At 45.8% G+C, this 25629-nt stretch overlaps 1 protein-coding gene across 9 annotated transcripts in view; it reads right to left on the bottom strand.

Moving 5' to 3' along the window:
- The window catches only part of EIF4G3 (eukaryotic translation initiation factor 4 gamma 3), a 138871-nt gene that overhangs the window by 7783 nt on the left and 105459 nt on the right, over positions 1-25629 (bottom strand). For 6 of the 9 annotated variants that reach the window (XM_030463915.1, XM_030463914.1, XM_030463916.1 and 3 more), the window contains 16 exons: positions 24431-24588; positions 23131-23256; positions 21920-22030; positions 17374-17544; positions 16213-16410; positions 15305-15451; positions 14777-15013; positions 12415-12519; positions 10810-10942; positions 9615-9709; positions 7965-8058; positions 7590-7707; positions 6154-6377; positions 4992-5107; positions 2686-2858; positions 509-634 (listed from right to left, as the gene is read on the bottom strand). In XM_030463915.1, the coding sequence (XP_030319775.1) occupies positions 509-634; positions 2686-2858; positions 4992-5107; positions 6154-6377; positions 7590-7707; positions 7965-8058; positions 9615-9709; positions 10810-10942; positions 12415-12519; positions 14777-15013; positions 15305-15451; positions 16213-16410; positions 17374-17544; positions 21920-22030; positions 23131-23256; positions 24431-24588 (2332 nt within the window). The remainder of the gene's footprint in view (positions 1-508; positions 635-2685; positions 2859-4991; positions 5108-6153; positions 6378-7589; positions 7708-7964; positions 8059-9614; positions 9710-10809; positions 10943-12414; positions 12520-14776; positions 15014-15304; positions 15452-16212; positions 16411-17373; positions 17545-21919; positions 22031-23130; positions 23257-24430; positions 24589-25629) is intronic. The other 3 variants (XM_030463917.1, XM_030463913.1, XM_030463910.1) reach the window with 1 other exon arrangement.

Raw genomic sequence — 25629 nt, forward strand, 5'->3', positions numbered from 1 at the left:
TCCATTGGCTTTTAGTTAATCCCCAAATCCATAAGGACAAACAAAACACAGAAACTCTGGTTCTGGAAGCAGATTCCAGGCTGGCAGCAAGGTTTTTGTGCCTGTTTAAGGCAATGCCCAGCTAGCAGCTCTCACTTCCAAGACATAAAGCCTCCTGTGCAACACCCCACTCTCCTCAAACCCCATTCCCAGAGCCTCCACGTGCTCTCAAATAACTATCACACACTGGGGTTGTTTTTTAGCTCAGCTGAAACAAACAGGATTGAAGTAGATTTACAGATAAAACTTTGATCCCTGAAGCAGGGAGCTCCCTTCCCACCACAGCTTTCAGGCTGGTGCAAGTCCTCAGCTACGTGCAGCAAGCCTTTCATCCACTCACCCAAGAAGCTGAGCCTCTAACACCACTTATCTTTTATAAACTGATGGGAACCATGCTGTGAAAATACTCCAGCCCAGCCAGGCAGGCAGCTCAGCACAACCACCACTGAAATACAACAACATTGCTTACTGTATAAGTTCTCTCATAGAGATTCCTCCTTCTTTTAACATGGGGGTCACCAACTCAGCTAGGTACAACCAAATATGGGGTATATCTATGGCCATATCATCTGCCATCTCCAAGGTATCTGCAAAACTTCAGAAAAAGGGAAGAAAAATGTCAAGTGTTAAACATAATTTAATTTAAGCAAACCTGCACTTCAAAACTCCTTTGTTACAGAAGGACAAAAAGGCAATGAGGAGGTGACAAGAATCACAAAGGTAATTAAAAACCTATTTTCATCTTATGCTGTCAGTGCTTCACCACTTCCAGGAGTGAATTCCCACTCCTGGAAGGCATTGCCTTCTGTAAAACCAGCAGATACATCCAGGAAAGCTCCATTTACAAGAATTGTTACATTCCAGTAACAAACTGTTTGCTAACTGGTAATACCTGAGACACTAAATAGCATTTTGGTCTAGAAATACAAAGCACCTAATCAATGGAGCCTTCTCAAACACAGCCAAACATTTATAGAAGTAACAGTAACAGAAGTTTAAACGTAAGGTAATTAGCAAAATGTCTTAAAGTCAAAGGGTTCTATGCACCAGAGGGAGGTTTCCATCCAGAAGAGAAAATGGGGCAGGATGAATTACAAATCTGGTCCTGAACACTGGACAGAGTTTCCAGAATCACTCAAAACTCTTTTTGCAGATAAAAGCCTTGCAGGTGGCTTCACCTCCTGTGCCTGGTACAAGATGATCATTTTTCTGGCATCTCCTGCATCAGGATTCATCTCTTCCTGAAAACCTTGGAACTTCTGGGGTCCACTTTAGTGACTATAAATGTTCATTCTCTTGTGTTTCAAGGCCAGGAACATCTCCTGTGTTTTGCTCTTGATGTCCTCTGCTACATGGGTTTGTTTCTGACAGAAATCAGTTTCCTCTTGCCTGTCTCTCCAGACTTGCACAGTGACCAGCACCCATCCCATAACCCCTAATTACACAGTAATTTGTCTTGTGTGAGTAAGTACAGTGGTTTTCAGTGTTCTTCTCATGTGCCCACTGAACATCACTTGCCTTTTCATCATCTTCAGGAGCTGTTTCACTTTGTTTATGCCACAGTCAGACCACAGGTCCCACTATTTCATCAAGATCCTACTTATTTGGCATCACAGCCACTTATCCACACTCCAGGAAACACAGGAGCAGCTTTAATCACAATCCATTACAGAAATGTCTCACTTCAAACAAGTCATTTCGACCATCAGCAATTACATGGACACAGACAAGTGTCCTCCCTGTGGATATCTCTCTGTTTTACTCTTGTTCCACACAATTTTGAAGTCAGGCTGTCTAAACTTGCCTGGATTGCATCACGATGAAATTCACTGCTAGACATGGATGCAAGGAGATCACCAGAGGCTCCCAGATGAGACAGGATTCAAATAAAAGCAGCAAGACAGAGCTAACAACCCAGAAACTCAGTATCTGGAAGCATAATTTCAGCTGCCTGTTTGCTGGCTGCTTTTTGTGGTTATCCCCATTCTAATCACCCTGCTCAATGCCCCAGCAAGCAGTGCCAGGGACCTCTCTGGGAACACAGATCTGTTTACAACTGGACACCAGCTCAAATCCAGGCTGGGAACACAAGATCCAGAAAGCTGAAATGAATCAGAAGACGAAACTCAGATCTCTTGAGCAAGGTCTAACCCATCCCATATTCTTCTCAGCCCCTCGAGGACATGTCCACTCCTTGCAGTTGAGTTGTTGGGAAATGAGATGGTGTGGGTGAAGCTGGAGGCTGGAGAGCAGCTGTGGGGCTGGGGACGTGGAGGATTTCAGGCTACACAGCTCCCAGGCACTGAGGTCACGTGAAGATTTTTTTGCCTTCTTCTGTCTCCTCTTTTAATCACATTCAGTGATTTGCACACAGCAGCAATCCTAACACACTCATTTAAATATACAACTATGTATTAGCTTAGAAAGGAATACTGAAATAATTATGAAAATACTTCTATTTGCTAAAACACCTGAAATACTTAAATATAGGTCACAATTAGTATGTTATGTATTAATACACCCAGGCAAAAATGCTCCTTCAAGATGTGTAGAAGGCAGGACAGCAAAGCAAGGTGGGAAATCATTCCTCTCCAACACAGTCAAGACTCAAGAAAAGCATCAAGTTTCTACAGGCAGAATACAAACCCCTTGAAGAAATCCTGTTTGCTCAGCTTTCCTGCCTGCACCAACTGGTGCAATAACTGTCCCATGTGATCCCTGGTGATCTGACTCCTCTCCAGGGTTGACTCCACTCCCACTCGCACAAAAACAGGCAGCAGGTTCTGGGCACTCAGCTCCTCCACACACTGCATTGCTTCCTGTTCAAACAACACACAGCATCATTTGCTTGAACTGGAAACACCAAAAACCAGGGCAGAAGTCTATTTTCTACAAGAAGTCAGTTTACAGCACCCCTGGTGCACCTGGGGTCTGTGTTTTCTTCAATGGCAGATTGAGAAACTGCTGGATTTGGGGTTTTTTTGGAAATAAATATCTAAGTGAAGCTAAAGATGCTGAACTAGGCTGTGGAATCTCATCCTAAATCACCACCAAGATGGTAATCAAATAATAATAATGAGAATTTATGCCATGCAGGCAATGGAATTTTTAAACTACACAATCAGGCTCCAGGGTCTGGTTTGGCTGCTCAGTGAAAGGACAGGAATTGTCTTCTGGATGCCACCAAGCTGCTTATTATTTCATTAAATATTAAGCCAAGCCAAAAAGAGGACATCAGGTTATATTCATTGCTGATCTGATCTGGCACAGAAATGCCTGTGTTACAAACCCACACCATATAAAGAAGCAGAACATGGTTGGGGAGCACTTGGAGGAAAATGTCCTCTTTATAAAGCTTCTATTTTCTGGCATGTGCATTCTGTAACCTAAGCAAACAACAGACTCTTTAAACAGAGGCTCTCAGAGACACACTCAATGTCACACTTCAAAAATCTCCACTGTCATCAGCAAAGATCTTCCACTGACCTTCTAAGTGCAGCCCAAGGGATCTCAAGGGGCTTCCTGACTGAAGGCATTTGCTCTTTGTTTTATGTTCTGCCTTCAGTTATCCAGAACTGGCAGCCCATGGCCCCCCCAGGGGCTCTTTTCTGCAGGTCACAAGCCTGGTGGCCCCAGTCACAGCTCTTCCATCAGACATCCCTGACAGATCCTGGTGTCTCCAGGACAGACAGGTGAACATGCCACTGCTGTCCCTGGATGCCAGCACACAGCTCAGCAGTTTTAATTTACAGTCAGGTTAAATATTGAAGACTAAACCCATGAGCAAGAGCTGTGTGCTGCACCCTGACACACTCACATGTGGCCTTATTAATGTGACTTGAAGCTGAATTAGTCAGAAGCTTTGCTGCTCTCTGCATCCAAGTGTTTTTATCAACTAAGCCATGAATGCAAACAAGCTGCCTCAACCTGATGGGCTTTTTATTTAACCAGAGCTGCATTTGTCTAATACAATTCAACTCTATTTCCAGTCAGCCAAAAAAATGTCATTGTGTATGCAAGCCCAGAAGCTGAAGCAGCCCCTCAGCCCCAGACATCCAAGGGTCAGACTCAGAAGTCTCTTGCAAAAAGAAAAAGGACTGGAGAGTCCATCCCTGATTCCTCCTGCTGAGAACTGCCAGGCCAGCAAGCTGGGGACATCACCATTCAAAGTTTAATTATTTCAGTTTTTTTTTCAAACCAGGATTTAATAATTTCTCCTGATAAGTAGATGTGAACCCAAAACAATCCATCAGAAGAATATTCCTCTTTCTGATTTTAATGGGAAGCCCTACAAAGTGGAAGCAGCAACTTTGCTTTTAGGGTATCAACCCAGGAACTCCTGAGTGCTGCCACTTCAAACTTGGCAGTTTTTACATTTTTTTTTTCAGCAAAAGATAAAAAAAAAATCAGTTTGCAGTGAATATAACACATCTTGCCACCTCCCTGGACATGCTAAAAATCCACTTACAAGGGAAACAAAACTTCAACCTCTAACTAGAAAGTGATGACAGCTGCTCAGTAATTTCCAATGTTTATTAAAAATACTCTGGAGTGGTTTGTTCAATATTTAGCATTTCTTTATCTGCCTCCAGATCAGAACAGCACATTGCTTTGATAACTGAAGGAAAACCTCAGTTTATTTTCCCAATAGCTTTTCTGCTTCCAAAATTGCTGTTATTACAGAGCCTCTCAGTGATTCATGATGGATACCCACAGCTCTTACTGCTTCAAACACACAGGCTGGGCTGGTTTTCCTATTACTAGCAGGGCAGAAAATAAGTTTGGGAAACAACTGTGCTAAAAACTCTCATGGAGCTGCTGCTGCCTGGATTCTGACAGGACCTCTCACTTCTGTTCCCTCCTGGTGAGCTGGGTGTGCCCACACAAAGACACTGGAGAGAAAACAAAGCTGTGGGACTTGAGGCTTTCCAGTGAGGTTTCATTTTGCTTACCTTAAAATCATTAATATGCAAGAACTCATCAATGATAGATTTGCATTTCCTCTCTATTTCCTCTTCTGATAGTGAAGGCTTTTCTTGTGCAGGAGCTGGGGCAGCTTCTGACTTGGCTGATGGAAATAAAAGAAAAAAAACAACAACAACCACATTTGGAAAAAGAAAATCATCATCATTTTCAGAGACAACATTCTAAACCCAGAAGTCACTGGAGCAGGGTGTGTTCCCTGTCCCATCATCAGGCATGGGTCACTTCTTGCTTGGCTCCATTTCTCCCTGTATGAACTCTGAGCATTTCTGTAAATCACCTCCTGGGAGAAACACAGTTGGCAGTGACACAGCATTCACCCCTTTCCAAGCTCTCTATCAACATTAAATAATTTAACTTTGAGCTGTTATGGTGTACTGCAAATTTCAAACGTGCTGACTCTGATGGGCAGCAACCCAAAGCAGTCTCCTGATCCATTCCCAAAATTGTCATCCCCATGAAGCCCTTTACAAAGCCCCAAAGCTTCCAGATGTGTGTGTGCTGTGTCACGGCAGCTGTGATCCATTCCTCACTGGAGCAGCTTTGAGATGTTTCCCAGGGAAGCAGCAAAATGCTGCACTTATCACAAAGGTTCTGTCCACAGGGAACATTGCCCTAAGTGTCCTCAATACTTTCTCACTAATAAATCAGCTCAAGGTGGCAGGAGCAAAAAGCAGGAGCTGCAGCAGTGACAAGGTGACAAGTCACCCCTGGGGGTGCTACCACCACACTGCAGAAACCTGCTTGGTGTGGTGCTAAAAGGCTCTGGCCCTGGGAAACATTTGGGCACTGAAGAAGCAGCTGTGCAGAACTAGAGCTGATTTTGGGGGCTTCCAAACCAGAAACCACCAGAAACTGATGGGACATGAGTGAGCAAGACTCATGTGGGTGTCTCCATCCTTTCAACTCTGAACAACCCTAAGGAGGAGCTGGTGGGAGGAGATGCTGCCAAGGCCGTTATGAACAAACCTTCTGGGAGGCAGATCACAGCTCCCCCAGCTCAGTGATGTGTCAGCACAGCCCAAATATTCACAGGGCTGCACAGAAACGTGACACTTTTTCTGAGACCTATTTCCCTTGTGCTTTTTCACACACCCAGCAAGGCTCCTGAAGCACAGAGGAGCCACTCACCAGACTCCTTGGCTTTGCTCCTCTCCGCCTCGGTGCTGTTCCTCTCCATCTCCATGCCTCCTGTTAACTGCTTCACTGTCTCCAGCATCTCCCTCCTCTGCTCCTCTTGTGCCTGGTTGTCCAGGAGCAGCTCCTTGCTGCTGCTGCCCCGGAGGAAGGTGTTGGGGCGGGAGAGGGAAGGGGGCAGAGCTTTGTCATTCTTCTCCCTGCCCGTGCTCCCGCGACTGAGGAACAAAAAAAACCACAGGGGTTTAAAAGTTGTGGTGGGAGTAACCCCTGCTGGCAAGGCTGGTGGTAGCAGAAAGGATGCTGGGGGGGTTTGTAGGAACTGGAGGGAGAAAAAACCCAAACTGAGCCCAGCAGGATTGGTGTCTTGACTTTTTCCAGTTGTAGCTCCACAGAATAAAACCCAATTCAAGTCTCAGAGCTGCACAAACACAAATGTCCACAGAGGGGAAAGGCAGAGCCAACACTTCCTAGAGAACACAGGGAAAAGCAACCAATTCCTTACAGCATCTGTTTGCTCTTAGAAAATTTTTGCAAATTGTAGCATGTAAAAGCTCTGCTTTACTGCCAACTGGTACCCAGGGTATATTTTTTACCCATTTATTGAAAAATAGTTTCAGAATTGTGAAGGTTACCAGCAAGAGGCAACAAGGATCTGTGATATAAACAATACCAACGGGGAATAACCTCCAGGTAAAGCAGAGTTTTAGGTGAAATAGAAGGGAAAACAGAGGGACAAATTCAGGAAACCAGTCAGGCAGGTGGTGAGTACTGGGAAGGAATAAGCAGTGATGTTTAAAACAAACTGCACATTTATAAACCATGTCTAGAGTTTATAAATAAATGAAGGTTAATACATGTTTCATGCTCCAAGGTGGAGTGGCTGCAGTCCTGATGAAATGGAGGGGTGGGAGAGCACTGCACAGCCCTGTATGCATGGCAGGATGGGCAGACCTGGTCACACCTCATGGGAAGGGCTGGACACAGCCAGAGTGTTTTAAGAGCCTTGCTAAATTTCTGCAGGGTTTTAGGTGTTTTTTTCTGCATAAATAAACCTACTGGCCTGGCTGACTCCATGACCACTGAATCCAAGCTGTATACCTATTTATTACAGTTTTATCTGAAGAGTTTTTAACCTTTTACAAACTGCTGGCAAATGAATCTGTTAGATAAAAAGTGACACAAAAGTGGAAACTAAAACATTCACCACAATGGCTTTAAAAATTAATACCAGCTCTCTCTCCTGTGATATTATAATGTTGCATGTATTTCAGGTTAGCTCAAAGTACACAGAGGGGGGGGAAAAGACCCAGCCATTCCTGGGAACTTAATGAAATTCTCTTCTTTTTGCCTGCTGGTAACTAGAGCAGCAAGTGAGAAGTGGAGAAGGAGAAGGAGGGAAGGAGAAGGAGAATCACCAAAGCTCTCACCTAGTTAAGGCCCTGCGAGGATCTAATTCTGAGGATGCAGATGAGGCAGATACAGATGAGACTGGAGGCTGCAGTGCAGAAAATCTGTTCAAACTTGTGGCACTTGGTCGTAAGGAGTCTGTGAGATGGTAAAGACAACCCAGAGAAGAGAGACAACAAGGTCAGTAGCTGCTGACACCTTGGCATCACAAAATCATTTAAGCAACAGGTTTTCAGAGTGCTGGGGAAAGAGCTGAAGGGAAAAGGCTGGTCCTGCCCCACTGTAACCCTGCTGGCCAGGAAGTCAGACACACAGAGAGGAGCATTCCCACCCAAATCTGCTCTTGGCAGGGTTGGCTGTAGCAAAGCCAGGGGTGAGGCCCCATCCTGACTTACCTATCTCACTGGCCTTGGCTCCACCACTGCTGCCCTTCCCCCAGCTGCCCAACTGGGCTTTAGGCACAAGCTGAATCTTCTCATCTATTGTGGGCTGTGAAACACATCAAGACAAACCATCAGAAAGGTGGGTCTTAGGTGGGCTTTTGGGGGCAACAATTTTGTTTTGTGAATACCACTTGAATACATTCTTGGGAGACAAAGGCAGACACAGAGGACACCTCATGAGCAGCCTCTTCCAAAGTGTCAGTGAAACACATTCACAGTGACCAGGAGCTTCTTTTTACTGGGAACTAGGAAACCCAGAAAGGAGGAAAAAGCACAGAACATCCATGCTTGAAAGATGTTCTGTTTGTGATGAGTAAAACTGGTCTGCTGCCCACTCCACCCACCTGGCATTGCTTTGGGGAGAATCTACACAGGAACAGAGGGCAAAGAGAGACAACAGACTGCAGAACTTGGAGGGAAAAGTAGTGTCTGACAAGAAGAGAGCATTGATTTTACAATGCTCAGCAGGTGAATTTATTGACAAGGAGGTTGTGACCCTGCAGAGCTCTTTGTATGAGCTCCTCTCTCCTGACAAGGCAGGTGTTGTGGAGCTGGTTCTGTTTGTGCTGGATTTGTACTAAATGAAGCAGAAGGACTTTTCCCAGATGAGCTGCAAACCCAGACAAAAGCAGGCTGAATCCCTCCTGCTAACTAAGTTTTGGAGTCTTGTTTTATGATTTTCACAAGGAACAAACTGAGCCTGATCTGCAGCAGGGCTACAGTCTGTCCAGGTTCTGCTTTACAGTTCTCTGAGCACCCAAGCACTGAGAGTAAAATTTAGGGAGAGTGACATTTACTGGGACATGGGAATGTCCAGGAATCACTCTGATTTATGTGGAAGATAGAGACCTCCATGGCAAGAAATCCCACAGCTGTTCTGAAGATCATTAAAAAAGGAAAAACCTCTAATCCTGTCTACCCTGCAGCTTGAAAAAAATGTCCCAAAATCACCACTACAATATTAATAACAGGAAGATGTTCATCTGGAAGAGGGGTGTGAAAGCTTAACATACACTGAGGGATGTAAGTGCACCCCACACAAGCCCCCAAGCACTAAAAGCTGGCATGATTTGGCTTGTAATACATGAGCCTTTCAAGCCTGCAGTGCTGCCATCTGAGCTAAGTCAGAAACACCTCATTTTCAAAACGTGGCATCCTTGTTCTGCTAAGCAGCAGCATCAGAACAGGGTCTTGAGAACTTGAGGCAGCAAAGGTTTTCTGTCAGACAGGTGTTTGACACCCTATCTGTAGCAGCCCTGAGATGTGCTGCATCACCAACACACAGGAGACCTCAACTCTCATTCTCTTCACCATGAAGGGTGTGGATTTTCCAACCAAGAGAACTTCTGGGTCCCTAGAAGGACATTATAAATCTCAGAGGCATATGCATCCTTCTTTCCCTTAAAATAAGCAAACCAGCAACATTCAGAGGACAAAAGCCTTCCTTGGTGCTTTATTTATGCACTGTACTAACTCAGGAGATATCAAATGTCCCAAAAACCCCAAGTTCTGACCTGTAAGCACCCATAATGCTCTTTCCTAGGCAGACAGCTCCACTAAGGTAAGACTGTGGCAGTTTTGTTGCTTTGTGCTGGCACCTACCTTGGTGATTTTAAGGAACTTGGTGGGGTCCAGCACTCTGCTGTTCTTTGCCCCTTGCACAGTGTTCCAGCCACCTTCATCGACCCTCTGGACACCTGCCAGAGCAGAAACACAACCACCCTTAGCTGAGCCCCACTGCTCTGACACCCCCAAGCTCAACAGAAGGAGCAGAAGATGGGATGGTTTTGCTAAGCCTCAGGACAACTCTGTGCAGAAATCCTGTCCTTTGGAGTGCTGAGATGACACAACTAACTTGCCTGGTTTTATTATTATAAAGTAGCCTTGACATAAAACACCTCATTATTTTCGAGGGATGGTTTTGGCAGTGATTATTCCTGGTTAAGGAACAATTTCAGTGTGTTCTGTGATCTGGGCAAGGCTGCACATACAGTGCGTTCACAAGCTCAGAGAAGGAGCCAAAAAAGGCCAACAAAAAGCCAAAGGCCTTTGCTAACCCAAAGCACCTCTTGGTGCCCAGATCTCAGCAACATTAGGCTGGTCCAGAACCATTCAGGCAGGGTCAAATTCCTCACCTTCTCCTGAGGCCAGTTTTAGCATAATTACAACAAAGTCTACATGACTCTTCAGACCCTAAGTGTTTTCAGGGCACTTCCACTGGATAATCCTTAAAGGATCCCAAGGAGTCCTTTCTCCTTGTCCCTACACCCCAGTCTTTTCCAAGTCACTCCAAATTCATCTCTAGGTAGTGGCAGCCTCAAGGGCTGGTGGTAAATTGAAGTAATGCCAAAACACTTTCTCCCACTGACTCAACACCTCCCAACTTTAACCACTAAAGAACGTGGTTACTCTTGAAATTAGATGTTACTCTCTTGAAATTATATTCTGCTGCAGGCAAGAATGGATGGCAAATCTGACTCCTGTGTAGTAATTGGCACACCAGACTTCTGTCAGCCTGTCACAAAATCAAATATGGTTTGCATGAATCCAGAACATTCTTGCCCTAAGATTGTTTACTTCTACCCAAAGGATTTGCACCTGAAAAATCCACACAGCCAACCCATGGTAAGTCTGTTCCTTCTCCAGCCTCAGCTATAATCAGGCCTGAGTACCCTCTGCTCATTATAGGAAGGAATAAAGAACTGATTTTTTAATTTTCCCTTTTGTGTGAGATTCCCTCTAAGGCCACTGGATGTGAGATGAGTGCAACAAGCAGCCAATATGGCTTTTACTTTACCTGGTCTCCTCTTTTCTTTGGTCATGAGTTGTTGGACCTTCCTCTGTTCTTCCTGCTCTTCAATTTTGGCTTCTTTATGAATCTGCTCAATGGTTTTGGGGCCCTGGTCTGCTCTCCTTGAGACCCAGTTGCACTAGGAAAGAAGCACAGAGCTCAGAGACATTTCCAGGACAGTGCAATAAATGGGGTGCATGAACCCATCACCCAGGCCTAATCCTGTCACTCATGTAATGTGTTGGGAAGGCTGCTCCCCAAGGGGCTGGGGAAGATTTTTTGGGGCTGGGGCACATTACTGATGTGGTTATCCCAGCACCACAGGCCAGAGGTCTCTGTGCTGGTATAGATTCTGCTGCCTTGGAACTGTTGGACCAGTGCAGAGGAGGCCCTGGAGCTGCTGGGAGGGCTGGAGCAGCTCTGCTCTGGAGCCAGGCTGAGAGAGTTGGGGGTGTTGAGGCTGGAGAAGAGAAGGCTGCAATGGGGAGACCTTAGAGCACCTTCCAGTGCCTGAAGGGGCTCCAGGAAAGCTGGGGAGGGACTTGGGACAAGGGCCTGTAGGGATGGGATGAGGGGGAATGGCTTGGAAGTGGGAGAGAGAGGGGAGATTGAGGTTGGAGATGGGGCAGAAATTGTTTGGGGTGAGGGTGCTGAGCCCCTGGCCCAGGTTTCCCAGAGAAGCTGTGGCTGCCCCATCCCTGGCAGTGCTGAAGGTTGGATGGGGCTTGGAGCACCCTGGGCTGGTGGGAGGTGTCCCTGAGCATGGCAGGGGTGGCACTGGGGGGGCTTTAAAGTCCTTCCCAAGCAAAACCATTCTATGATTCTATGATTTTAATGTGTTTTGGGGGAGAACAGAGACTGCAGTGAAGAGATGACTTCCAGATTGATTGAATTCCAGATGTTTCAGTCCCTCAGCATCCTGCACATTCCCAGCTTCCCAGTCTTTCTAGGTTGAGAGGAACAAGATGGACTAAAGAGAGGCTGCTGTCACTCTCTGACTGTTTATTATTGACACTGCTCTTTGGAGCCCTTCCTCTAAACTTGAGAAAAAATAATGAAACCCTGAAAGTAAAGAAGCAAGAAGTGACTGTGTTTTATCTGGAGATGGTGCTTTGCCACTCCAGGGATCATGACAGGTGACAGAAATCCTGCAGAGAGAACTAGAGCTGTCTCTCCACAAAGCATTTCCACTGCTTGATGTGTCTATTCAACCATCCACTGCACAGACCCATCTGTCCCCAAAATAACCAGGCTGGGTTCTTCATCCTGCTACAACCTCTTTACAACTTTTGGGGTCATTATCTTTGTGTACCCTGCAGTCACAATGGTGACTTCAGCCTCCAAAAAACCCCAAACCAGCTTCAAAACTCCAGGTATGAGTAAAACCCACTGAGGACTTCAGTCAAGTGCCGTCTCAGGGCTCTCTGCACCCACATGGGTGAAATTACAGGTGCTGGGGAAGTTTTGTGTGAGGTGTTCAACTGCAAGGCACAGAGCCACCCTTCCTTGTGCTGGACTCTGACTTCAACACCTCGATGATGCAAAGGGTCAGAATGATTTAATGATTCTATGAGAGAAACACAGTTTTTTCCATACTCAGTTTGCACCTACCAGCCTTAGGTCTATTACATCCTGAAGCATGAACCGAATCCGTGAAGATGTTTTCCTCTCCTTGACAATCTTCTCCATCTGATTAAAATACTGGTCCATGCGAGGCTACACAAGAGAAACAGCATCATCAATGAGTCTTGGAAACAAAGGAAAATATTTCCTCAGGTGGGGAGTGTGTGGGCTCTGTGTTAGAAACATTTCTGTGCCAGAAACTTGTCTGGGGACCCAGAGCTGCTCTCCAGAGAAGGGAATGTTGGGTCTTGTTTGCTGCCCCCAGGTTGGACTTGAGTGTGCACAGTGAAGGGTGTGCAGGGAATGAGGCACAAGTCTGCTGGCACCTCCCTCACTTAGCACCTGCTTTCTATGCATTTTTAATTACTCCAATAATCTACACCCTCTCCATGTATGTAATAAACTTGCCATCCATTAGGAAAAAAAATAAAATAAAATCAATGTGGTCATTTTCATGGCACAGCTGCCATCAAAATGGGGAGTCTTGCCCTGCCTGAGCTCCTCCTGTTCATATCAAGTGTCTGTGCTCACCTCAGCCCAAGAAAAACTGACTCAAGGAACTGCAAAGGCATAAAACTAACCCTGCAGATGTCATTTTGATGCTTTCCCTCCCAGAACTGTCTCGGCTTGGGCTAGGCAAGAGAAAAAGGGGCAGAAATGCCACTTTTCTCACCAAGAAGCTGTTTAATGGGCTTAGCTGTAGTATGAAATCCCACAAGCTACTTTTCATCCAAAAAGTTTTGATGTGATGGAGTCCAAATCAGTTTGTACTAAGACATGAAATGGCAGCATTAGAAAAACCTCTTTAGGCCTAAATTTGACTCACCAGGCTCCAGAAAGACTTTTTCCCTAAAATGGGGGCTCTGACTCTATTAAACAAAGAAGTTTTAGGGCAGTTTTGTAAAATGTTGCCCATTAATTTCACTAAAAACTAGTGAAACACTTAAACAAACAAGAAAAACCCACTGAAAATTTGGTTCTGGCCTTGCCATGGAAAGTTTCAGCTCTGAGAGCAAATGTTTCCAAAGTGAGGAATGAGGGGGAAAATATTTGAAATGGAGCTGGTCCAGAAGCTTTAATTGTAACTATCACTAACACTTCAGCTTCAACAGAAAAGCAGAATGTCTACCCCATTAAGAGAAAATAAATTATTCTCACTCAATCTTGAGAGAAATAAGATATCACAAGGACAGAACATGGGCAGCTTCTCACAAAATGACTCCCACAAGCATTTCCTTGCTCTGTGCTATATGGTGCCATGGCTCGAGGTTGCAGAAGCAGCCAGTGCACCAAAATGTTGCTTTTTACAGTGATTCTATGCTCACAAAGACCAAAACAACACCCAGGACCCATCCAGCATGACCTCAGCTACTGCTCAGAAGTAAAAACCTGTTTTCTTCCCACGTGGAGAAACTGAATCCCCATTTCTGTTACTTTCAAACCTGCATCAGTAACACACAGGCTGTTGTGCTGACAGCAATGGGGTGATATTTACCCTGGGAAATCAGTGGTAAACTGAGCTGTTTTGGTCAATGCTCCCCAAAACAGCTTGGAAAACTTGCATAAACTCCATAAGGATCAGGACTGATCCACTGTGATCCCTGCAATCCAGAGCGCTGTAAGGGAACTCCCTTCCCAAAGCAGCTGGAAACCATTAGCTGTTTGTTTCCAGAGCAAAGTCTGACTGATTTCTGGCAAAACCCTCAAATGCTTTTTCACCCCAAGCCTGGATTTTGCAAGGAGAAGGAGATTGCTTGTGCCAAGAGAAGCTGACCCAGTGGTGTAATGCTGGGTCCTACTTCTACATTGGTGGAAAAGGGGCAGGAGGATGCTGGAGTGCTGCTGCATCCCAGCATTGTTGGGGACAAGGATGACACAAAACAAACACCTCCACCGAAGTTCAGGTGGTGGTTTAAGCCACTTAATGAGGTGGTTTTTTTTAGATTTAACCCAAACAAGCCATTAAGTGGTAGGTTTTGTGGGTAATATAAACCCCCTTCAATGGTAAAGAAACTGCTGGAGATATGAATGTTTTGGAAATTACAAGGATGAGAGGTACATTCACTTGAAAAAAGTAAATGTTGAGCATTTCTAGACTGCCTGTTTGGATTAAAGATCTGGAAACAATTAACAACTGGAAAACACCTTTGAAAACTACACAGAATCTGTCACAGACAAGGGAGGGAGGCCAGATCATGATGAAACAGCCACAGAAGAGCAGATGATTTCCTCAGGCCATACAGAACTTCCCCAAGAAATAAAATAAACCCTCAAATAAAACCATTTCCCACCCATTTTTCCATCCCTGCCCTGACAGCCTCAGCTCTCCCTCCTGGCCCTGCTGCTCTACCTTTGCTTTCTCAAAGTCCAGGTCCTTGCCAATGGTCGTTAGCAGGCGGCAAAGGCACTCGAGGGACTCCTCATCGTGGTTCTTCAGCAGCTTTACCACACAGTCATGCATGATCACCTCTGTCAGCATTTTTAGTTTGAAAAGCTCTCCAATGAATTTTATATTCCCAATGGATCTCCGTCGGGCTTTGTCCTTGGCCTCTTCCAGCTCATCGTGGAGCCGTGTCTTCTCCTCTGGCTATAAAACAGAAAAACAGCTCTAAAAAACCATGTTGACAGAGCACAGAAGCCCACAAAAAGTCCAGTTTTATGTTTAGAGTTGCTGTTGTCCCTGTTTACTCTTTTTCTCCTAAAACCCAAGAAGGATCTGATCTAAACATCCTAATAGAGGCCCATTTTTTATTATACTTGGCCACAGCGATGGAACGGAAGTCACAACTCCCAAATTCCCCCCAGGTCGACTGCCATCTTCCAAAGAGATCATTTCCAGAGGTGGCTCTGAGAATTTATGGGGAAAAATACCACTTACAGTGGTAGCAGCTTCAAGTTCTTTCTGCTTCTTCTCAAAGACATCATCATCAGCCTTGTCCTTTTCAAATTCCTTCTGGCAGCGATTTAACAGCAACTTGCGGAAGTTGACTGTGCTCCCGGGTTTGTCTGCCATGGGCACTTTCAGCTGGAGGAGAAGGAGGTAAAAAATCAGCAGAAATATGCTAAACTTCTCTGTACAAGTGAGGATTCTTATAAGCATCCATTTTATTCTGCAGTTCAGTTTCAGCAAGGGCCTGCAGGGCTGTGACAGCTCCATGTCACACCGCGGTTTCCAGAGGAGTTTTACATTTCATACACTCAAAACTTGGCTGATGATCCTCTCTGCCCAGAGACAGATTACATTTCCATTCACAGGATGCTTTAAAAAGACACATTGTTATGGTTTTTTTTTAAAAAAACACACTGTTATGTGCTGAAGACTTGGGAGCTGTGCTCCTTTGTTTCATGGCATGAAGGATGGAGGGGAGAAGGGGATGATTTTGTTCCAAATTCATCATCTGAACATTAACTGTCCCAAATGTGGCTCAGCACCTTGGGCTCCCCTTGGAAATGAGAAACTGAACTTTCCAAATGTGACTCCATCCTGTGACAAGGCAGAGCAAAGTGTCAGCTCTGAACACCACATGCTCCAAGTGAAGCCCCCTGCCTGTAGGTGTGGTCAATGGGTGAAGAAGAAAAAACCCCTCATGTAAATTATTCTTATTTACATTCAGAAAGTAAAGCTTCACTCTGCTCTTGCCATGTTTATTCTGCTGCCAACCAGTTCATGGTTGCAGAACATTCACCCATGCAACCTCATTTCAGGGAAATTCAGATGTACTTGATGATCTTAAGAGGTCCTTCCCAATCTTAATGACTCTATGACTGGATTTGGGCAGCTCTTACCGTCACAAGACATCTGCACATGTTGGCATATGCCACTGAGAAGCTTGGTTCATCAATGGCCTTCTCAAAGACCAGGTCAATGACTCCTTTCAGCCTCTCTTCTGTGTCTACTGTCAGGTCTGTCACTTGCTTCATGAGCTGGTTGAACATCTGGGGTGTCAGCTTGTTCAAGATGCTTCGTACCTTGCGGAACAGCTCCTGCACAAGAGAGAAACCACGTTGGAGGAGAAACCAAAGCAGAGGATCACAGGAATGAGTCAGGAGGCAGCTTAAAGGTGAGCAGATGAGGTGAGCATATGGGAACTTCCAGGAAATTGAGCTACACACAGACACATCTGTGCAGGGTCCAGCTCCAGCCTAATTCAGCTATTGGCTCCCAAAGACAAAGCTGTGGAGCAGGATTTTTGGAAACATCCAAGTGCTTTATGCAAGCATGACAGAGGCACAAAGCCTTTGCTGTCACCCAGCTGAAATATTACTCTTTTATCAATTTAGCCAGGAGGGAGTAGCTTTCTTCTTCCTCAACCAGAGGGAGTCAAATTCTCTATTTACTTTAAGGCACTTTATTTTTCCTATGCAGAATCATTTGATCAACAACACTGCCCTTAGCCTGAAGAACAGCATTCCAGTGTCCTTCAAAACTATCCCAATTTATCCTACAAATTACAAGTCTGACCACCAGGCAAACACTTCTGCCCAGAGTGTCTGCCCCAGGACAGAGAGAAGGGGGAGAAAGACACAGAGAAAGCTTCAGAGATGGCATCATTAGGCTGGGCAAGGCAAACTGATGGAGGTTTTCTGAGGTTCAGGGCAGAAATACAGTCTAAAAGTGGATGAAAAGCAAGTTCTGTGCTGGAAGATTTGAGGCTGTTTGCTTGAGAACAGCAACAGAAATATTCTAGCAAATAGCAATAGAAAAACAATCCTGGAAGAGAGGCAGTAGGTTGTCTGCTGCTCCCTGTTTAGACTTGTTTAATATACAGCTTTGCCATTTGAATTCCAGCTCAAGAATAAACACATGAAAAAAAGAATGGAGGTAGGGGAAAGCTGTGATTCAAACTGGAATTCGTTGCCTTTTTTCACTGTCTTACACAAGAGCAAAGGCAAATTATCATCCTCCAGGTACCTGCTGTACTCAGTGGCACTGGTTCATGCTCTCACCTGGGTTTTGACATTTTCTGGGTCCTCAGTCTGGTTCTCCCTCTTCAAGCTTGGCTTCCAGGCGTTCTCTGCCTTCTTCAGGTGGACATCCTCCTTCACACAGACAGTGATGATCTTCCTGGGCTCTCTCCTCTGGCCTGGCTGAGATCTCCTCGGTCCAACATTCAACAACTAGAACAAAAACATTCCTTGTTATATCCCCTTTTAAACTCACATCTTGATAAAACACTCCGGGGTGCATGCCAACACCTGCTGATGGTACCACTGACCAACCAGTAGCAACTCCTCCTAGGATTCTGAGGATTCCCTCTGACCCAACACACCAGGCAGGGTGGGTCAGAAGGAACATGAAGACACCAAACACATTCTGGGCAGCTTTTCCTGAAACAGGATGGGACAACCACTGCCTACACACATCGGTGATGCTCCAGATGCTGCTTAAGCTCTGCAGAACTCAACTCAACTGACCAAAAGCTCTTGAAAGCCAGAAACTGTGTAACTGAGACATGACAGCAAAGGTGTATTTAAGGATTAAGCCAGTCCTTACAGGTGTATTTCAAATATTCCATCCCAAGCAATTAAAGATGAATTAGCAGCTCTGCCAAAACCGTTCAGTTTTACTGGAGACTGTTTACAACAGAGCCAGGCACAATAGAAAACATGTAAAATTGAGACAGGAATTACACAAAACACATTGAATGGAGCATTACTGCTGCTCCCCCATTTGTAGAAACACAGATCCTAACAGATGTAGGTCAAATTCTTGGTAGCTTCACAGAAGAAAGGTAAACTGCACATTGTTTGAAACAATGCTGAGGGCTTTTCTGCAAGCCTGTACAACACGATGCTCCTCCTGATCAAACCAGGTATGAGAACTGCCAAAATTGCCAGGTTTTCATCAACTGTACAAGCAACAGGGCACAAGACTCCCTCTTTATCATCCAAGAGCTTCTATTAAAGGACTAAAGGCACCAAATGTTGTCAGGAGGTTATTCTTCCCCTGTGCTCTTTCACGTTTCTGAACTCATATATTAGAAATGTCCAACCTCAATGGGAAAATTACAGGAGCATCCAAAGTCCATTACCAAGCCCTGTTCCTTTCCACACAGGTGTTCAATCTCCTCCATGGGCAGTAGGCAACCTCCACATGCAAGATGGACCATGTAAAATATTTTTTCATTCAATAAAGGGATTCAGTGATCATCAGAGAGGCAAAATTGCCTGAGTTATTCCAACAGCTTCAATAAATACATGAAAAGAGGCTCTTAGCTGGTGCCTCTCCTCTCCCAAACCCTCCTTAAAGGCAGGAGCTTCTATCTGCAACATGACCTGCTTGGCTTTGATGATGTAAATATGTTTCATGGATGAAAGCAAACAGACATGATCACCTCCACTGCTGGAGCTCTCATTTGGGCTTCATCTAAAAGATCTCTGGGGAGATCCAGTACCTGAATGGGGCCTACAAGCAAGCTGGGGAGTGACTTTTTACAAGGGCGTGTTGTGATAGGACAAGGGGCAACACCTTTAAACTAAAAGAGAGAAGACTGAGGTTAGATACCAGGAAGAAAATCCTTGCTGTGAGGGTGTTGAGCCCCTGGCCCAGGTTTCCCAGAGAAGCTGTGGCTGCCCCATCCCTGGCAGTGTTGAAGGTTGGATGGGGCATGGAGCACCCTGGGCTGGTGGGAGGTGTCCCTGCCCATGGCAGGGGGTGGGACTGGATGGGATTTAAGGTCCCTCCCAACCCAAACCATTCTATGATTTTTTAATTCATTATGTGACAAGAGCAACAAAATAAGACAGTACCAAAAGACCTCATGCCTTGATGTGTTCCATATGCCAAGGTGATGACTGGAGGGGAGCTATGTGGTGCCCCACCACCTCTGGAGACCTGCGTTCAGATCCAGCTGGCATACACAGAAACACCCCAACAGCCTCCTTCAAACACCCCAACAACCTCCTTCAAACCTTTTGACGCACGCTGTAACCGTGAAGCAACCGCACGAGTCGATCGCCCCGGAGAAATCAACAGCACAACAGGAACGAGGAGCCTGGACAGTGCTTTTGTGTGTCAGACACCTTCCTAAAACAGCTGCCAGTCCCACCCTGCAAACCCTCTCCACTCCCAAGAGTCCTTGATCAACACGGGTACGATGCAGCAATGTCTGCTTTGCAGCCCCGCACGGAGACGCCCGCCTCTGTTTGACGCAATCTCACACGATTTTCCTGCCTGGGTTCTACCCGTGCAGCTGTGGAGAGAAGAAACTTCCCTCCAGCTGAGAAGCCAGACACTAATGCAGCAGAGAAGTGACAGGTTTCAACCACCAGACCTTACCACCCATCTCCAAAATCATGGGAGCCGGGAGGGCTCTCCAGAGATCAGCCAGTGCAGCAGCTGGGTAACCAGAGCCAGGCTGGCAACGTGTCCTGAGTGTGAAACCACTTGGGCTCATTTCCCCCCCAGGAACAGGAGCAAAGCTGACTAGAGGTGACCCGTGGCCACCCCATCTTCCTTGTGCAGAGGCAGCTCTGTTTGAAGGACCTTCCAGCCACAGGAGGGCTGGGACACAAGGACATAGCAGCCCTGGCAAGGTGCTCTCTTGGGGACGGGTCCAGGCAGAGGCGAGGCGATGGCTTTCAGAACAAACACTCCCCCAGCCTGGGGACTGCACACCTGATGGCTGCAAGGACACTTGTGCATGGCCCCAGGATCACTGTGTCACATGTCACAACCCCACAAATCGGGCCCCTTTCCAGACCAGCCTTTTCTGTCCATTAACAGAAGAAAAACCTCAAGATGGCATTATTTAGAAGTATCGGTGAATAAACTTAATTCAAACTGTTTGACTGGGTTTTCAAAGTCATGAACAGAAGAGCCTCCTTTGAACAGGTAATAAAATAATCACAGAATCAAACTTGGGACAAAATTATCTGGGGTTTTTTAAGGTTCCAAACTGACAAAATGATAAATTGAAGAGGTGCCTGAGCTCACACCTGCCTTTTTTAACTCAGTCCATGTAAATAATAACAGGTCTGCAGAACCTGCAGTCACAGTGCTACAGCTTGCACAGGAATATTTTCCATCAAATTCTCAGAGAAGTGCTTACCAGATGTTACTATCTTAATCTGAATTATCTGCCTTTTGGATGACGAGAGGAGAAAAAAGGAAAGCAGAAGGAAACAGGGAGAAGCCTCTTGTGAGGAGCCAAAACCTCACAGCAACACAGCACAACCCAGTGCCTGTGTCTGCTCTGGGGACACAAGTCATGGTAAGGCTTTAAAAACCATCTAAGAAACTAAAGAACTGCTTCTCCTTCTGTAAGAGGCTTCAGATGCAGAAGGTGAAACCAAGATTAGATGCCAGGAGCAACTACAACTTATCAGGAAGCACAAGAATCAAGATGCTTCGTACCTTGCGGAACAGCTCCTACACAACAGAGAAACCACAATGAAGGACAAACCAAAGCAGTGGATCACAGGAATGAGTTAGGAGGCAGCTTAAAGGTCTTAAAGATGACTTGGATTTCCACCACCTCTCAGGATGGATAAAAGCACAGAATATGCCAAGTTGGAGAGAACCATCAGGATCAGAGTCCAACTCCTGTCCCTGTGTAGGGCACCCCAAGAGCACATGTGCCCTGCCTGGGTGTGCAGGGAGGGACCAGTCCTCTCCACCCCTATTTCCCTGTGTTTGCATCTGGTTCCCCTCTGCATTCCTCTGAACTTCTTGTCTACATCAAAAAGCCTTTCATTAGCTGTATCTTGTTCCTGGGTAATTACACCCCTGGCAGTGCTTGATGCCACACGAAGGTCTAAAAACCACTCACACGAGACGTTTAAGCGAAAAAGAAGGAAATAAAGACAAAAAAAGCCAAGGAAGCAAAACAAAAGATTCTCAAGGTGCCGAAAGCTTGTTAGAGCTGAGCTGCTCGATGTTATTTTTGTGGGCAAGGAATAGGCAGTGGGGTTCAATGGTTCATGGGCATGGCCTGTGCAGAGGTGGAATGACCGAGTGGACAGAGAGCGCACACGCAGGTTTTTGCCATGCTTTACAAGATGCTAACGTCTGATTTTTGCCTCGAGGCTAAAAACCCCTCTCATCCTCTAAGCTCTGATGTCCCAGCACAGCAAGGGCTGCTCAGCTTCTGTGACCTCCCGACCCTCCTCGAGAAAAATGCAACAGGAAGGCTCTGCTCTGTCAAGGCGCAAATGTAAGATGTATGTTATGTGCTGAATGCTCCAAATGAACGGGGTAAGCAGGACTTACCTTTTCTCCCCCTTTCCACAGGTCTGCAAAGTGCAGACCCCTCGCGGATCCCGCTCAGGCCAACGTCCCAGCATGCCCTCAGCTGGTGATGTCCCACCCACCACTGAAGACTGCCTAGAGGGGTACAATGCAAGTCTTGTTTCGTTTTTTTTTTAAACAAGGTTGCACCTTTTTGTAAAGTTTTCTGCCAGTCATTCTTTACCAAACAGCGGGCGTTAGGGAAAAAGACAACTCTACAAAAAGGTGCAAAGTTTGTGGGGGAGAGGGGGGGATTTGGCTTACCCCTGTTGGCAGGTTCCTCAATGGTGGGTGAGGCGAGACCAAGAGAGGGCATGCTGGGGAACCGCACCGAGCCAGGGAAGGCAATCCAGGGTTGCTCTGCACTTTGCAGGCCTGTGGAAAGAGAAAGAGTGACAGGGACATTACCAAGATGCCAGGAGGCTCAGGACATTCAGCACATGAGAGGAGGAGAGAAGGCACCAGAGTACAACCTGCAGGTCCTAAATATAGGAAGCGATGTCGACCTCAAACAGCATCGAGGTTTCAGGACTGGGTGGTGCTCTGAGAGAAACCACAACAGAGAAGCTACTCCAAGACACGGATGCACACCCCAGAACTGGCCACCAAACTGCTCTCAAACCAGAAATAACCACATCAACTCAAAAGCAACGGGTTTGACTCCCAAACCTCCTGGAAATCCACGCACTTGGAAGGCAAGGTGAACTCTTCTGAAATCAGCAGTTTGGAAAGACAGATGATGGCTGGGTCATTAGATGTATCCAGGTCAATACATTGGTTGTGTCGAGACAGACAGATGAAAAGTCAATGACTGCACCCAAGGGAGGCTCAGCTGACTGGGCAGCACCATACTGGGGGCACCCACAGCTAAAGAATGAGGGATGGCTAAGGCAAGAAGGAAGAATTCAGAGATATTTCAGAGTTTGGGCAAAGCCAGGCACTGGGAAAAGAAGAGGTGGTGAAAGGTGAGCAGAAGGAAAAGGCAGGAAAACAAGGAATGAAATGACCGAAGCAAAGGAACACGTGGAACAGGAGACAAAGCAAGAACACAGATGCTGTGCATATCCTTTTTTTTTTTTTTTTTTAAAGTTAGTAAAATCTCTTTGCTCTATTGGCATGTTTTATAAGACAGAGTCCTCCAGTGACACAACCTGACGCCGGGTTGTTGTATGAGCAGTGTACATTTGCACACCTGCCACCATCAGCTCCTCAGCATGGAAACACATTTCCACTCCTCTTGCACAGGGAAAAGGGGAAGGAGACCAAATCCATTTAAGACCAATACCTACCAGTTCAAACCAGCTGCCAACATTTTTCTAATTTGCCTAAATTCTGACAGCCAGGAAAACATCACCCTTGCATTCATCCTGACAAAACCAGAACCACCGGAGCATCGGGAGAGGCCCAAAAGCCTGAGGACAGACTTCATCGGTGTGAAGGCCAATTCTGAAATTAGCAAGTTGGGGTAAACTCACACTTCCAGGTATGTTTCTTCCACCAGGGGTTTGCCTCCCAAAATCAGCAAAGGCTGGGGTAAAGTCTGGTCCTCGAGGCAGTATCCGAGGGTCCAGAGTTCTCAGGGGCAATTTTGGCTGGTTGACCTGCATGGGGGAGCAGAACAAACAAACAGGGTCTGTTCAGCAGGTGCTGCAGCTATCAAAGTTCATGTAAATCTACAGACAACCTCTGCTAAAGCCCAACATAGTCATAATTAAAATCTAAATTAATGCTTTTAATAAACTCTGCAAGTTTTATGCATCTGCACTCCCACTAAGAAGATGCTTTTAATTTAAAAGACATCTTGTGCAGGTGACTCCTGAGGAAACAGGTGGAGTTCAGAAACATTTCAAGGCTAAGCATGACTTCTGGAGGATAAAATTAGGGTGACGTGGGCCCCTCTTCAGCAAAATTAATATGATTGGCTTGGGTCAGGACCACAAAGCTTTCCTCACACAAATATCTTGTGTGTTAAGAAGGCAGAGAGCTGGCTGAGCAGAGGAAGCTCAAAAGCAGAGAGAGCAGCAAGAAGCAACCAGGAAAAACCAGTAAGTGGATGAAATAATTCTTGGGAACAAAGATGCATTTTACTACTTGTCTGGTTAGGAAATTCAGAGTGGAAATGTTTCTGCACATGATAATCACCTACAGCCTGGTCTTTAAGAGGGAGGCTGTAGTGGTTACATGAGAATCAATGAGCTGCATCGTTCTAACTGAGAGGAGAGTTAAGGTTTTGGTGTCAGCACTTCAGAACTAACAAGGAGATCACTAAGAGCAGACACACAGCAGAGAAAATCAGGTCTATAATAAGGCTGGATAGAAATCACAGAAGTTCTTGAGAGTCGGGGTTTTCAAGATCTTTTATTAGGTCAGCTCATAAATAGTGACACAACTGTTCCAGTTAAAAAAGAGTTTGCCCAAAAGCTTGCTTTCTGGCCATGGAACAAAAGACACTGTCACCCTGTTCACTCTTGCTTTGCTTATATCCTCCACTCTTCATGGCAATAGAATTTAAATTTTAATTATAATCTAATTCTGTGATAATTTTAAATTTTAATAACAACCCAGTGTTAACTTAATCCAGAAACCATTAAGAATGCTCCAGTTTATAAATAATCTGTGCACATTCACTTGGCACTAATGCCTTGATTTGAAGCATTTTGTCATATGACATCAGCCAAACATTCCCATTCCTAACAGAAGTCTCTATGGAAACGGTCAAGAAATCCAGCATTAAGGACCTTTATTTATATTTAAAATAAAATAAATGGCACACACCTGTTTTATTGGCTCTCCTCTCACCTTGTCGAGCACCACGTCGCTAATGGGAGGCAACCCCTCTGGCTTTTGGATACAGGCAGGCATGAACTGGAAATCCAGGAGGAATTCCCGGTCATACTGCTTCTTCCCCTCCGGGTCCAGGGGCTTCCACTGCTCTATAAGGAGAGAAGGTGCCTGAAATTCATGGATAATGAAACCCTCCACTCTTTGAGACACTTTTGGGGTAAATCCAAGGGTAGAAGGTTGCTGCGGTCACTTGCAGGCATTTTTGATTTCTTTAAATGTTGAGGGTAGCAAGGAGAGGGCTGCACCTCACGTTGCAGGAACACCAACAATGGGGACCACAACACCAACTCCAGCAGCTCCCACAGCATCTCATTGGAACTCTGACTTTCACTCTGGTGTCAGACGATGAAATGGGGAGGATTCCCAGTTTCTGGGGGAAAATGGAAAAGCTCAAGCAGCTGATGGCTGGACTTGGTGACCTCAGAGGTCTTTTCCAAGTGTGACAATTCTGTGATTCCAGTTTCATAGAATGATAGAATCATAGAATCCTTGGGGTTGGAAGGGACCTCGAAAGATCATCTAGTCCAACCCCCCCTGCCAGAGCAGGGCCACCTAGAGCACTTCGCATAGGAACGTGTCCAGGGGGGTTTTGAATGTCTCCAGTGAAGGAGACTCCACGACCCCCCTGGGCAGCCTGTTCCAGGGCTCTGTCACCCTTACAGGAAAAACATTTTTCCAGATATTCAACTTGAACCTCCTGTGCTCCAATTTACACCCATTACCCCTTGTCCTATCACTGGTCACCACTGAGAAGAGCCTAACTCCATCTCCCTGACACTCACCCCTTACATATTTGAACACATTGATGAGGTCACCCCTCAGTCTCCTTTTCTCCAAACTAAAGAGACCCAGCTCCCTCAGCCTTTCCTCATAAGGGAGATGTTCCACTCCCTTAATCATCTTAATAGCTCTGCGCTGGACTCTTTCAAGCACTTCCCTGTCCTTCTTGAACTGAGGGGCCCAGAACTGGACACAATACTCCAGGTGCAGCCTCACCAATGCAGAATAGAGGGGGAGGAGAACCTCTCTTGACCTACTAACCACACCCTTTCTAATGCACCCCAGGATGCCATTGGCCTTCTTGGCCACAAGGGCACATTGCTGGCTCATGGTCATCCTCTTGTCTACCA

The sequence above is a fragment of the Calypte anna genome, chromosome 21 (assembly GCF_003957555.1).
Source record: "Calypte anna isolate BGI_N300 chromosome 21, bCalAnn1_v1.p, whole genome shotgun sequence".
In the NCBI taxonomy this organism is placed as follows: Eukaryota; Metazoa; Chordata; class Aves; order Apodiformes; family Trochilidae; genus Calypte; species Calypte anna.